The sequence below is a fragment of the Lucilia cuprina genome, chromosome 6 (assembly GCF_022045245.1).
Source record: "Lucilia cuprina isolate Lc7/37 chromosome 6, ASM2204524v1, whole genome shotgun sequence".
Taxonomy (NCBI): domain Eukaryota; kingdom Metazoa; phylum Arthropoda; class Insecta; order Diptera; family Calliphoridae; genus Lucilia; species Lucilia cuprina.
The window spans coordinates 38,116,508-38,131,434 of record NC_060954.1 but is presented as its reverse complement, the minus strand read 5'-3'; the positions used below and the strand labels follow the sequence as shown (position 1 = coordinate 38,131,434).

Genomic DNA, 14,927 nt, shown 5'->3' with positions numbered 1-14,927 from the left:
CTATCTATCTATCTATCTATCTATCTATCTATCTATCTATCTATCTATCTATCTATCTATCTATCTATCTATCTATCTATCTATCTATCTATCTATCTATGTATCTAATGCACTAGTTGATATGAAGAGTGAATGCATTACATAGTATTTACTTCTATAATTTGTCTACTCTCCATTTCAACCTATGAGTACTTACTACGTCTCTGTCAATTACAATAATAAAATAAAAACGTCTATACAATTTAATGATCATTTTGACCTATTACATGCGAAAATGAATAAAATTATTGTCTTATCAACGTAAAGCGATATTCGTATTAATAAAAATTACGTTTTAAAAATAAATAGGAAAAATTCTTTAATGTCTTGATGATCAGAAAAACCAAAAAAAAAAAAAAACTGCAACATCTAGGAAAATAATAAATAGTACAGACTATTTGTTGGATTTTTTCTTAAAGTAAATAAAAACAAATTATTGGGAATTTTAAAGATTATTATTATATATACTTAAGTTAAAAATAAAAACTTTGCATTGTTTTGTACGCAATTAATTGTATGAAGAAAAGAAGAAAGATCGCATAAATATATATATACAGCGCAAAAAAATAATATTTTGATTCGAGTGATATGGTTTAATTTGTGATGTTAAAAATTCGATTCGTTTGGCTCAGAGTTTAAACGCCGGGTTGAATTAAAAATGTATAATGAAATGGTGGGAGGTACAGTAAAGATCTTTTGGGTTAATCCTAAAAAAAGCAGAACAAAAAGTCTTCTCAGAATAAACAAAAGCTTATGAACACAACTGTACAAAATTGAACAAGCGGATGTGTATGAATGAGAACGATGTGTAGTGGACATTAAAACTATGATACACTGTCGTTGCTATTGATTGCTTTTCATTTAATGTTAAATTCAAATATCTTAGAAACGATGTTATACCAGATGTAATATCCTTTCTTTCCATTGCATGGCAAATTCACTATGAAATTGTGAATACTACTGTAGTGGAGGTCAGGCCGAAACGGCAATGACTGAACAATACAGCATGACATGATCATGCGACATGAGTTGCTCATGCTACTTGAACTAGTGTACACCTTAGTCCCAACTTTTGTGTTTATCGTATTGCAACAATTCATCAATTGCTTATTCTTTAACAATCCATAACTGATATTGAATTTAGAAGTGCTGGAAGCTCACTCATCAAATGATGGTATTCTGATTGGGGACGTTCTATCTAAGCTTGGGTTAAGTAGAATATTATCCATATCGGTCTACCGACTTTTAGTGTGAATTATGCTATGTACTAATATCAGTAGTATTGTAGTCAATACTCTGCTAAAATCTTGATTCTTGGATTGACATTCTTCCTGCTCCGCAATAATATTAATCATTGTACTTACTTACTTATGCTTTTGTGCATAATTGCCCCATGAACCAATTCATTAAAATAATTCGTCTTAGGGAAACTCATTTATATACACTGGACTTTCTTCTCGCAGTTTTCATTTATTTTTTCCAAATGATCCCCCTTAATAATGACGTATATAACAAGTATAAATCGAATAATCGATTAACTGAACTGAAAGTAACTAGAATGTTGAGACAAACTGATAAGAATTGCTGAAAATCAATAAAAACTTAATAGGAATTTATGTTAATGGAACAGTATACAAACGAATTGAGCCGTAAAAACAACGTTGCGAATTTAAACGAAAGTGTTAGGAAATATTTTATTTAGTTATAAAAAAAATAAGCAAAAAACAGGATAATGAGATTATTAACAGTGTGTGCGGTATTGAGTGTGTTGCTAGCAGTATCCTTGGCTAGTCCGGTTAAAACACAAATCCGTGATGTATCCAATGATTCATCATCTTCGGAAGAGAAAGAAGAGATTAATGTGAATAATATTGTAAAGGACAATAATGAAGAGGACAACAACTCTTCTGGCTCTAGTGAAGAAGCCAATAACAAGAAAAATATTGTCAAAGATGAGCCTCAAGAGGATAATAGTTCGGAAGAGGTGGTAGATAAACCCAAAGAACATCATGTTATAGTAGTGGTTGATGATGATGAAATTTTGGATATTAAGAAGGTAGCTAGTAGAACTAAAAGATCATATGATATCGAAAGCACATCACATTCCCATAACCATTTAAATGTTAAAGATGAAGGTTCTATTAAATATGATAAATATTTGAAATTGCAGCGACTAAGACGTGCTCTTGAAGTTGAGGATGAACACTTAATACGTTTAGGACGCAGTGCAGATACATCAGAAGAAAATTCCTCTGAAGAGGAGAAAAAGGGTAAAAAACCTGCGGCCAATGAACAGCATAATGAGGCTGGTCATGAGCATGCTGCAGGTGCAGAAGAAAAACCTGCTGCTGCAGCAGCTGAACACGCAGAGGTATCACCAGCAGAACACGCTGAAGCAGCACCAGCTGAAAAACCAGATGTAGCTCCTGCAGAAAAACTAGATGCTGCTCCTGCAGAAGGTGAAGCTAAACCTGAAGAGGAACATGTTAAATCTGATGCCGCTAGACGTAAAAGAAGTGTTGATGACTCCAGCGAAGAAAATCAATCTGAACAGGAACAGGAGGTCAATGAAGTTTTTATTTTCAGCAACGAAAATCAACAGGATTCCGAAGAGAATTTCAAAAATGATCAATTAAAAAACAATGAGTATGTAGTCATAAAAGTTAATGATGATTTCGAAAATGTAGAAAAGTCAAATGAGGACTATGCCCAAGGATGTGGAGGCAGCAATGGTAATCAAGATGAAGATTCAAGTGAAAATTCGAATGAAGACAATGAAACTACAAATAATACACGATAAATTTTTAAATTAAAAAAAAAGTATATTTATAATTAAGAATAAACAATTATGTATAAATAAGTATAAATAATAAATTTAAAAGTCTACATTTTTCTAACTTTTTTTTGATAATATTTATTAAATCATTTAAAAAATGCAAATAAGATTTATTTTCGTCTAGGACTATAAAGAAAAAGTATATATCTCATTATATTGAAAACAATATAACACATTCAGAATTAGAAATTTCGAACACAATAATTTTAAATACATTTCAAAATCAAAAAAATAAAAACCCACTTAAGTTCTTTTTCCCTATAGCCACAAACTTATTTATGTACTTAGTAAGTGCTACTAGTTTTGAAAACACAAGAAATGTTTTTTTTATTTAAATGTTTTTTGTTTTTTTGTTTCATTATCAAGGTTTTAACACATTTTTTTTCTTATCAGGGCTTTTAGTCACTCATGCAAACATTAACATGTATGATGACTTTAATCATCTTCACTGTCAAAGTACATTTAACAAAAAAAAAAAAAAAAAAAAAAAAAAAAAAAAAAAAAAAAACAAAAAGAAATTGTAACATTAGTAAAGAAAAGAAATGCATACATATTAAATACAAAGCAAAGTAAATAGCTTTAGATTAAATTGAAAAGATAACAAAAATATTAGAAAAAATATTAGACAATTTCACCAAACATTGTTTACTACTCGCTAGTCACATCGTAGATAAAAAACATACATACTTTATGGTTGATATTATTAAAATTTATACCAGCGGTTTTGTTAAAAATTTAAACTGAGTACTCGTTGTGATTCACTATCTTGACTGCGTACAATTGAAAAGTATGCTGATTTTTTCATTCCATATGTAACACATCCAAATATAGTTAGTTAGTTAGTTTGAAAGCAAGATGTACATACATATATACATCAACACCTAGGCCTCTATCGGGCCTGTTGTGAGCTCCTTAACCAGTGCCTAAGGTGGTAATGGAACCCTCCCCATCCGGGCTACCGGACTAGAGCTCTAAGCACTAACCTACCCGAGGCCATATCCAAATATACATACATATTTCTTCTATGTCATTTACTTCGGGCTCTACGTGCTTCAAGTTCCATTATTAAAGAAAATTTAAAAAGTACATTAGAAGAAGGAAAAAGTACTAAAACTTCATTTTTATTGCCTCCTTGATATCTAGTTGCTAGGTTTAATATTAAAGAAAATTCAAAAAGTACCTTTTGAAGATCGAAAATGTAGCAAAATATCCCTTTTTATAGGTACTAATTTACTCCGGGATCTACATGCTTAATTGCATGATTCTAGTTTCAATATTAAAGAAAATTTGAAAAAGAACCTTTTGAACAAAGAAAAAATACCAAAAACGCCTTCTAAAGATTCTTATTTACTCCGGTATCTAAAGGCTTATTTTTATGCTTCTAGGATCAATCTTATAAAAAATCAAGAGTACTAATTTTATGTTCAAAAAGTACCTTTTGAAGTACCAAGAAATCCTTTTATAGGTTCTCATATACTCCAAACTACTTCTTGAAGAACTAAAATCTACTTTTAAACGGGATCTACATTCTTAGTTTAATGACTACAGATTTAATTTTGAAAAAAAAATTAAGAAGTACTTTCCAGAGCATATTCAGTGTCAATTCAATAATATTTAATTAAAATTTTTAAATTTTTATTTCCCATTTGTACCCCTTTTTATACCCATTGATTTTGTCATATCGTTTGTAACACATTGTAATATTTATTGTTCATAGACCCACAAAAGTATATATTTTTGGGTCCTTATGGACGATCTAGCAATGCCTGTCCTTCTGTCTGTCGGTCCATAATTAATCCTACCCCTTACGTATGGTCCCTTTCAAAAAAATTACTTTTTCTATCAGAAAATGAACATAACGCTAACTACTCTCTTGAAAGTACGAGTGTAGTGCTAAAACTCGACACAAGAAAGTTTTTTTTTTTGAGCACAAATCACTCTACCGAGTTTTATGAAAAATCGGTCCATAGTTGAAACTTTCCTCATATAAGGCCCCCTTTAGAAAACTAATTTTAGGCACATTACTGTACATTTACAGGGGAGCATTCCATTAACGGCATACAGAGGTGTACGGGCCTTACACACCCGTATACCTAGACTCTAGGTCATAGAGTGACTGTGTCAAATATGAGTGTTTGAAAGAATGAGAAGAATTCTAGCTTGAATAGTAAAAGATGTAAGGTTTCTCACACTTTCGTGTTTGGGTATGTCAGTCTTTACTCTTTTCTGTGAGTAATAATATGTTCTCGGCTTATTTCATTAGTTAGTGTGTCGGTCTACAAGGATCTTCGATACAAGAGAAGGTCTTATTATAAAGGCAATTTCAAGTTAATATCAAAGGTTTTGGATCCATGGCCTAGCAAAACTTACATTGTGTAAATAAGTCATTATTTTACTACGATGATGACATTGGAGGCAAACACTTACCACACCATCTGAAAAGTAGGGTCTTAGGTTAGTAATTACTACGATCACCTGAAAATAAAGAGTTAAGTAAGTAGTTTTGATGTTATGAAAATTACTAGTTTTATTAGTAAGTAGTGACGTATTTAGTTATTTGTAAGTCATTACCAGAGGACTTATAGGTAACGAAGGCAGTGTGTAGTCGTTATTGTTAAGTAGTTTAATGTTTTTTACTAGATATCTATATGCTAAATTGTATCACGTTTACCGCAATCATAATTTTGCACTACACTGTAAAATTTAAAACTTTTCTGGAAGTTTTTTTTCCCTATTTAAAAAGTTTATTGACTTTTTGAGGAAATACATGTTTGTTTCAAAAGACAAGCATACACAATTGAATATTTGCTACGGAATTTATTTAGGAAAATCTATTTTGTTTTTGTTTTATCTATTTTTCTTTGAATTATTTGTCTGGCAAACAAAAGAACTTCGTTCAAGTGGTCTAATAATAAATTAGATCTTGGCAAATAGTGTGTGTTAAGACAACAACGAGAATAAGTAGACATTAAGACCAATTGGAAATTAAAGAAAAATTGTACGATAAAAGGGTACAAGTATAACAGCTTTCACCCTATTTTATTCGCTAAGATCCAACAAGGCGATTTTACCTTAAATAAAACCCAAAGAATATATAAAATATTACTTTTTTACAAAATTTTTTGATTGTTATACCCTACACCACTTTAGTGGGGAGAGTATATTGGGTTTATGCTGATGTTTGTAACGCACAATAATATTGGTCCTATACCCACCTTAAAGAATACCAATCGGCTCAAAATCATTTTCTAAGTCGATTTAGCTATGTCCGTCCGTCCGTTCATGTAAACCTTGTAATCAAACTACAGGTCGCAATTTTAAAGATAATTCAATGAAATTTGGTACATGATCTTCTATTGTCCCAGGGACAAAACCTATTGAAAATGGATAATTTTTTCCCCTTGCCCCATACAACTGTACCCCCAAATTGGGATTGTAACAAACTACATGTCGCAATTTTGGAGATAATTCCAAGAAATTGGGCACATGATCTTGTATGATACCTTAGCCTATTGAAAGTGGTTAGCATCAGTCCATTATTTCACCTAGCCCCCATACTGAACCCCCGAATAGGGCTTGTAAAACTTGTAATCAAACTAAAGGTCGAAATTTTGCAGATAATTTAATGATATTTGGTACATAATCTTTTATGACGAAGCCTATTGAAAATAGTTAACATAGTTAACATAGGCCCGAACCCGCCCTATTCGGCGGGTTCGGGCTAGGTTATATATTATTATAATTGTGTTTAATATACTTATATCTCAACAAAATGCTATAAAACCAAGTTCTATACTAGACTTGACGACCTTCTCGAATTCTATAAATATAGGGCCTCATATGAAAAGCCCCTATCAAAATTTCACTTAAATGTCCACAATTTTATTCAGAAATCAAATAAATGAGTAAATCTTTGTTTTTAATGTCGTGAGCATCGGTCCATAATTAATAGAAATACCAAATCCAAAGTGAAATAATTTTTACCTATTCGAGTCTTTATTATACCCTACACCACTATAGTAGGGAGGGTATTATACTTTTGTGCTAATGTTTGTAACACATAAAAATATTGGTCCAATACCCACCTTAAAGTATACCGATCGATTCAGAATCGTTTTTTGAGTCGATTAAGACATGTCTGTCCGGGTGGCTGGCTGTCCATGTAAACATTGTGCGCAATTTAGATCAAGCACGTTTTTTGTACAGGGACGAAGCCTTTTGAATATGGTTGAAATCGGTCCATTATTTCACCTAGCCTCCGTACCTCCCGATTTGGACTTTTTATGCCATAATTACGTCAAATATTTTATTATCTCTCTAAAAATTGGCACAAATAAGTTTTATATAAATATAAATGACAGTGCAGATTTTCGTAAGGATCGGCCTTATTTGACCCTAGCCACCATACAAACCCCCCTTCAAAAAATGTCTTAAACGTCTAAAATTGACTTGTAACCATTTGTATCGCAATGAAACTCAACAAAACTAACTGTTATTTAAAAATATATCCTTTTCCCAAATTTACCGAGGATCGGTCCATATTTGACCTATGTAAAGCCTCATTTAAAATGTTTTGTTTTTTTATCAATAAATTGCTTAAATACTTTGGAATTAAGGTAAAATTCAACATAAAAGTTTCTTTATGAAAAATAAAAATTTTAAAAATATACCAGGACTGGTATATATATGGTCGGCAATGCCCGACTATACTTTCCTACTTATTTTATTTTATTTTAAAATTATATTATTTTATTGATTTTTATTTCCAATTGGGTATTTCTTGTTATAAAAGAAAAACAAACAAATCTTGTACGTAAAATTTCTACACGAAGTGTAAACAAACCGAAAAATAGACCTATCCCAAAATAACTTAAATTGACCCAAAATAGAATCTCTCGACACACGCTATACATACAGATGGATGCCAACGAGTGATGAAAACACGCAACTAGAATTAAGAAATTTACAAAAAACAATACTTATATACATACTTACATACATATATGTAGAAATATTTATTTACGAAATAAACTACTTAAAAAACTATTACTGTAAAAAAAAAAAAAAAAAAAAAAAAAAAAAACTAGAAAAAACTAATGACTTTTTTATTTAAAATCTTTAGAGAGCAAACGAAAAGAAAGAATGAACAAAATTTTGAATAGACAACGAAGGAATGAAATTGTAACTTTAAAAATAATCAGTCGCTAAATTGCAGTGTAAAATAGTGAATGTGAAAAATTAAAAGAAAAAATCCAAATCAAAAACTTTCTGTGGAATAAAAATTTAAAAAAAATGTAAAATATTTATTAAAATAAAATTATATTTAAATAAAAAATTTTAAAATAAGTTCATAATATTGAATAATATTGAAGTGCAAAATATTTAAAACAATTACAGAAAAAAATATTTTATTTCCAATATTTAAGTGATCATTACGTAACTTTAAATATTTTGAAACCTTTTCTCAAAATAATTAATTTTAAAGTCTCAGAACGTGTGTTTTTCTTAAAAAAAAAATAATAATATAAATATAAACAAACCGGCATTTAATAAAATATGAGCAAAATATATTTGCTCATAATTTTATTTAAAATAAATAAATGTTTTAACAATTTCATCTCATAAAAAAATTATATATATTTTATAAATTATATTTGCAAAGAGTGTTGAATATTAAGAGAAAGATTTTTGAGAAAACTATTTTATACAAATAAATGCTCTTTATTTGTTAAAGTATGGCTAATGAGCGATTTTTTTTTTCGAAAGAAATCAATTTTTTTTACACAAAAGTGCAAAGTTTATTTTTGTGTTTGTTCTGATCAAACAATCGAATTGAAATCGTTCAATGATTTCTCATAGTTCCCTATGAGATATAATTTTTCAAAAATCAAGAGAAAAAATAGTTAGTTGGTTGATTAGTTTGAAAGGAAGATGTATACACATCAAATCCGAAGAAATACGCCTAGGCCTCTATCGGACCTGTTGTGCGCTCTTTTACCAGTGCCACAGGTGGGAATCGAACCCACCACCTCTGGTCTACCAGACTAGAACACTAACTACTAACCTACCGGAGAAAAATAATATATTAATTACACTTTGCATCTAAACTGAACTTGGCGTTCCACCAATATTATTCATAGTATATATGTATATTTCGCATAAATATACACTACTATATCTTTGCAACCACTCAAATACTTCTAAATTTGCAATATTTATTCATTGCTTTCTCCGACAAGCGTTCTATATTCTGAACATCGTTGCCTAGTTGTGTTACATTGGAGATGCAAAAATATAACTCCCGTTTACAAATATACAGATGGAATGGCCTCTGCTGATTCTCGAACATAATCTAGGAAAGTCATTGGAGGATCGAAAAAATAAGTCATTTAGGAATATAGCCATCCCTGAGTATAACCTGACAAAGAAGTGAATTTCAATGATGACAAATAAACAAGCGTTCATCCATCACCTTTCAACTTAGCAGCCTTCTTATACGAGTACTTATATAGGTGTGTCAACAGCACAGCAGTTATTCCGAAATATAGATTTCTCTTTACACCAAAATTATATTTCTTCCTTTTTCAATAATATTCATGTTCTCTGGTTCAAATCGTATTTTAATAATTCCATAGAATGGCTGAGGAATGTCGAGTGCTTTACGTGAACACCTGTCGTGTGTTTTGCTCAAGTATTCGAGTTTTCTAATCCCTTTCCATAGTCCCGTTGGGGATGACAGGAGTCAAGAGTCAAGCTCAATCTAATTCATACAAATAAGTAGGCAATCACTGGTTAGACCCGAAAGAAGGGACTGAACCAACATCAGATAAAAACACCCAATTGATGCGTAAAAATCTACATCTAAAGATGTCCCATCTACACCTAAAGATTTCTCATCTACATCTAAAGATTTCCCATCTACATCTAAAGATGTGATTAACAGACTTATTTAAGTGACCATAAGGACCCACTATGATAAGTTAAGCATGTTTTGATTAAACTCCAACATACTCAATCATGTAGGAAAATCGTCGAAAATTTAATTATAAAGTTATTGCAACTCCACAAAGTCTCCATTCTTTCTTTCTAAAAATCACATTACCAGTGTATAGTCCCTGCAGATTAGAGGTACTGACAGGACCTCATATACCCCGAGATGGCAACAACACCAAGCCATATAGATATAGCGTGTTTTAGAAAATAGTTTTCTTGACAATAAATCGTTTGAGATAACAACTAACTTTAATTGGATTAAGTTACTATAAGGAGAATGTATATTTAACATCAAATCGGGGAAAAATGGACCCAGATCACTAACGGTCTTGTTGTTTGCAACTTTTCATTGAAAATATTGGTGGAACATCCTAATGTAGAGATCTATGTAAAAAATTATAGTCCAGTGTTCGGAAACTTAGTTTCCAGAAGGTAGTTCCTTTGAATTTTTCATTCAGTGATTCTTGCATATTTTGGATCTAATTCCGACAAGGAGTATTCTATTGCACATAAACTTTTAGACAAATCAAAAATCGTTGTTATGTTCATAGACGTTAGTATTTACAAACTCCATGGGTTAATTTCCAAAAGCCAGTTTAGCCATGTACTTACTTATTCTGAGGAGGCTTCACATTTTCGGCCATAAAGCATTCTTAAAATAACTTTTTTAATTTTAAATGAATAGTCTAGAAAAAAACATAGCTGTAGAAATAAATGTATTTCTTTTTAATAATAAATTTAACCAGAATAATTGTTTTAAAAACCAATGTATATACAAACGTATTAAATACTTTCCTCTATAGTAGTGTAGGGTAAACATTTTTTTAAATTAAAATTAAAAAAATCGCTCAAGTTTTCTCATTCCCTTTCCTATATGTTCTCTCTTAAATTAGCCACGAAAAATAAATAATCTCTTTAAATTTTCAACATAATATTTTCTCTAGACATTAAAGAGCTTAAATTATTTTATTATAAAACAACTGAAAATACATAAATAATTCAACTGAACATTACAACTCAACAAGGATCAAATAAAAAAAAAAAAAAACAAAAATGCCTGAACCAAATTATCTAAGTCTCTATACGTTTACACCGGAACCACCGAAAAAATCCCCCATCATTAAATTGTCATGTGGTATCGGTGATACCGATGGTTTCCCAGCATTTGATGTTGATTCTGAACAATACGCTGCTAAAGATGACTCAAAATGGGGTTTCCTCATTACGGGTGGCGCTGAATTTCACATGCCTTTAACCGTATTTCAGGTGAGTAAACATCAATGAAACAACAACATCAAAAACAACTACTCTTTAAACGTAAACATGCGAATTTAAATAGAATGTATCTCACATAAACATATCTGCATAATATTTGCATATCAAATATACATACATATGTATGTATATATGTACATGTGTATGTGCAGTTTACATACACTCAATCACACGTGTTCAAGTGTTTTCGTTTATTCACATCACCCTGCAGTTTGAAGTGACTGTACCTATTAATTTAAGTTACCGTGGAAATTTATGTACTTTATTATACTTTCCTTTCGATTACGGCTCTATAGATTAGTTCTGGTGTGCATAATGACACATTATTTAAAATAATTACCTAAGGATACAATGGTGTATGTATATGGTTACCATTGAGTTAACCAAGGTGCTGGATAACTGAGCAATTTTCTTGGATTCTTTAAATGAAATTTAAAGATATTAATTTGTCTGTTTAGAGTAGTAGGGTAGTTTTAAAAGATATGTTTTATAGCGATATATTTGCAACCCCAAATTCATGTTTAAAGGGTAGTTTTAAAAGATGTGTTTTATAGCGATATATTTGCAACCCCACATAAACTCAGATTCTACTTAATGGGAAGTAGTGAGGAGTATTGCTGATGTATTGCCGATAGATGACATCAGAATTTTAAATATTAATCAATTTCAGTGGAACCTCGATTTTCCGTGATGATCGGGACCGGAAGAATTATGTCGATTTTCCGTGATGATAGGGACCGGAAGTATTATGTATAGTCGATTTTCCCGGTTAATTGAGTGCCAATTTTGGCTATTTTTCTAATAGAAATTTTTATTAATTAGTAAATGAACATGTACATATTTATATAAAAACTAAATAAATCAGGATTTTATATCCAATAATTTTTTCAAAAATATAGAAAAATAATAATTTCATATAGAAAAATAACAGTTTCATTTTTTAATCACTACTCGAATAAAAATACGAGTACAGCAATTAAATTCGACACACATATATGGATCGGTCCCCCCAATATAAGGCCCCCTTCAAAACATGAACGCTAATTACTCGCTTAGAAATACTAGTATACGCCATACGCTTTGATGGTGTGTATATTAGTGGTAAATAAAAACAAGTAGGAACAAGTATAGTCGGGCATGGCCGACCATATAATACCCTACACCATGAGTATATTTTTAAAATTTTTATTTTTCATAAAGAAACTTTTATGTTGAATTTTACCTTAATTCCAAAGTATTTAAGCAATTTATTGATAAAAAACAAAATTTTTTAAATAAGGCTTTATATAGGCCAAATATGGGCCGATCCTCAGTAGTTTTGTTGAGCTTCGTTGCAATACAAATGATTACAAGTCAATTTTAGACGTTTAAGACATTTTTTGAAGGGGGGTTTGTATGGGGGCTAGGGTCAAATAAGGGCCGATCCTTACGAAAATCTGCTGTGTCATGTATACTTATATAGATCTTATTTGTGCCAATTTCTAGAGAGATAATAGAATATTTGACGTAATTATGGCATAAAAAGTCCAAATCGGGAGGTACGATTGTATGGGGGCTAGGTGAAATTATGGACCGATTTTAACCATTTTCAATAAGCTTCGTCCCTGTGCAAAAAAAACATACTTGGTCCAAATTTTATCAAATTATCTTGAAAATTGCGGCCTGTACCGTGCGCACTAGGTTTACATGGACAGCCAGCCGGACAGACGGACGGACATGATTCTGAATCGATCGGTATACTTTAAGGTGTGTATTGGACCAATATTTTTGTGTGTTACAAACATCAGCACCCACTATAGTGGAGTAGGGTATAAAACGTGGGTATTTTTAAAAAAAATAAAGCATTTAATGTTCTTTAACGGTATTGAGGAATATTTTTAAGTATTATTGATAAAAAAGAGATTTTCTACAAGAGGTCTCATAGAGGAGATAGAATAAACAAGGATCTATCCTTATAAATGTTGGTAGAGGTATTTATGTCTACTTCAAAGTTATTTCTGTAGATTTTTATCGTTTTATAAGAAATTATAAGAGAATTTTGACTTTCAGGACATTTTCTGAAGGGGAGTTTGTACGGGGGCTAGGGTCAAATGGTGCCCGATCACTATAAAAATTAGTAGTGTCATTTATCGTCCTATAAATGAAAGTTTTGTAGATTTTTATTAACATAACAGAACATTTAACGTTATTATGAGCCTAAAAGCGAAATAATGGACCGATTCCAAACATTTTCAATAGCGTTCTTCTTTGAACTAAGAAAGTAATGTGTGCCAAATTTCATCATATTATCTTGAAAATTGCGACCTGTAGCGTCCGCAAAATGTTTACATGGACACACAGACAGACAGAAAGACGGACAGAGGGACATAGAATGTGATTCTGAGCCTATTGGTATACTTTAAGGTGGGTCTAGAATCATTATTTTAGGGTGTTACAAACATCAGCACAAACGCATAATACCCTCGCCACTATGTTGGTGTATGGTATAATAAAAAATATTATGATAAAATATCAAAAATCAACTGTATTTAATCATAATATGATATTTTAAAATTGCTGCAATAACCACTATATATTTTTAGACATCAATCATAATTTTAACCATAATATATTACTCTTAGAACATGATTACTACAACCATGTTTTTCTCTGTGTGTATATTTAACCTTACCTAATAATTAAAATATTATTTTTGTATAAGATGCTTGAAATCTATGAAAAATCATATCCATTTATATAAACTAATATTAAATAACAAATTATCAAGTAAATATATCATAGTGCGCTTTATAACACCACTAATCCCATCATTGATTTCCATATTTACAAATTCTATTCTGAGTGTGTGCTTGATAAGCAAATCAAGCAGAAGTTCTAGATAAGTGTTCCATTTTATTTCAAAACTGTGTATATTACCCTCATGTTTAACAAAATGAAAAACCTTATGAATATATAAATAGTCTTTAGTATTAAGAGTGAGACTTTTGTTTCATCTGTTTGAAAAATTAAAATCATGTTTAAATAAGGTTACTAAAAATCACGTATCTAGAAATTAAAATGCATAAAATTGTTCTTTTTTATTTTTCGCCTTCAGGTCATCAATAAAAGTTAAAAAAATTACTGAAATTTTTTTTCTAACAAAATCAAAATGTTGAGAGAAAAATGCCAACATAACCGTTAACTTGTTAACATCCTTTTTTCCAATCGAATAAACATTTTGATAAAGAAATAATTTTAATGGAAATTTTTTCAAAAGAGAATGCTTTGTATTCAAAAGTGGACGAAGGATGTTACAGGATATGTATGTTGATGTAAGTAGAAGGGATTTAATCAAAAGTAAACGCATGTTTAAATTAAATCATTATTAAAAGCCAATCGAGAGTATTTTACATTGAGCTGGATTTTTTTTTCATATTACCTCTGATTGGTGTATTACAGAAAAATCGATATTGTTTTAAGAATCAAGTGATAATACAGAGGGTACTTAAGAATCCTATAGTATAGTCTATAGTCTAGTTTATAGTCTAGTATATAGTCTAGTCTATAGTAAAGTCTAGTCTAGTCTATAGCCTAGTCTAGTCCAGTCTATAGTCTAGTCAAGTATAGTCTATAGTATATAGTCTAGTCTATAGTCTATTCTATAATTTAGTCTATAGTCTAGTCTAGTGTATAGTCAAGTCTATAGTCTAGTTTATAGTCTAGTCTATAGTCTAGTCTATAGTCTAGTCTATAGTCTAGTCTATAGTCTAGTCTATAGTCTAGTCTATAGTCTAGTCTATAGTCT

At 30.6% G+C, this 14,927-nt stretch overlaps 2 protein-coding genes across 6 annotated transcripts in view; both read left to right on the top strand.

Moving 5' to 3' along the window:
• The first annotated feature begins 1,656 nt into the window (after positions 1 to 1,656).
• Positions 1,657 to 2,925, top strand: LOC111677220 (glutamic acid-rich protein-like). Its single transcript, XM_023438310.2, has 2 exons — positions 1,657 to 2,095; positions 2,210 to 2,925. The coding sequence occupies exons 1-2, from the start codon at positions 1,772 to 1,774 to the stop codon at positions 2,837 to 2,839; spliced, it is 954 nt and encodes a 317-aa protein (XP_023294078.2). The 5' UTR covers positions 1,657 to 1,771; the 3' UTR covers positions 2,840 to 2,925.
• Positions 2,926 to 8,017: 5,092 nt separating this feature from the next.
• The window catches only part of LOC111685663 (PDZ and LIM domain protein 7), an 18,178-nt gene continuing 11,268 nt past the window's right edge, over positions 8,018 to 14,927 (top strand). The window contains exons 1-2 of one of the 5 annotated variants that reach the window (XM_046954769.1): positions 8,018 to 8,169; positions 10,813 to 11,134. In XM_046954769.1, the coding sequence (XP_046810725.1) occupies positions 10,922 to 11,134 (213 nt within the window). In that variant the 5' untranslated portion in view covers positions 8,018 to 8,169; positions 10,813 to 10,921. Of the gene's footprint in view, positions 8,170 to 10,761; positions 11,135 to 14,927 lie in introns of all 5 variants that reach the window. The other 4 variants (XM_046954768.1, XM_046954770.1, XM_046954772.1 and 1 more) reach the window with 4 other exon arrangements.

Bases quoted from the DNA above. Each gene is read 5' to 3' on its own strand.
- LOC111677220 (XM_023438310.2), top strand. From the start codon at position 1,772: ATGAGATTATTAACAGTGTGTGCGGTATTGAGTGTGTTGCTAGCAGTA. The intron at 2,096-2,209 runs GTAGCTAGTAGA...TTGAAATTGCAG, and splicing joins AAATTTTGGATATTAAGAAG to CGACTAAGACGTGCTCTTGA.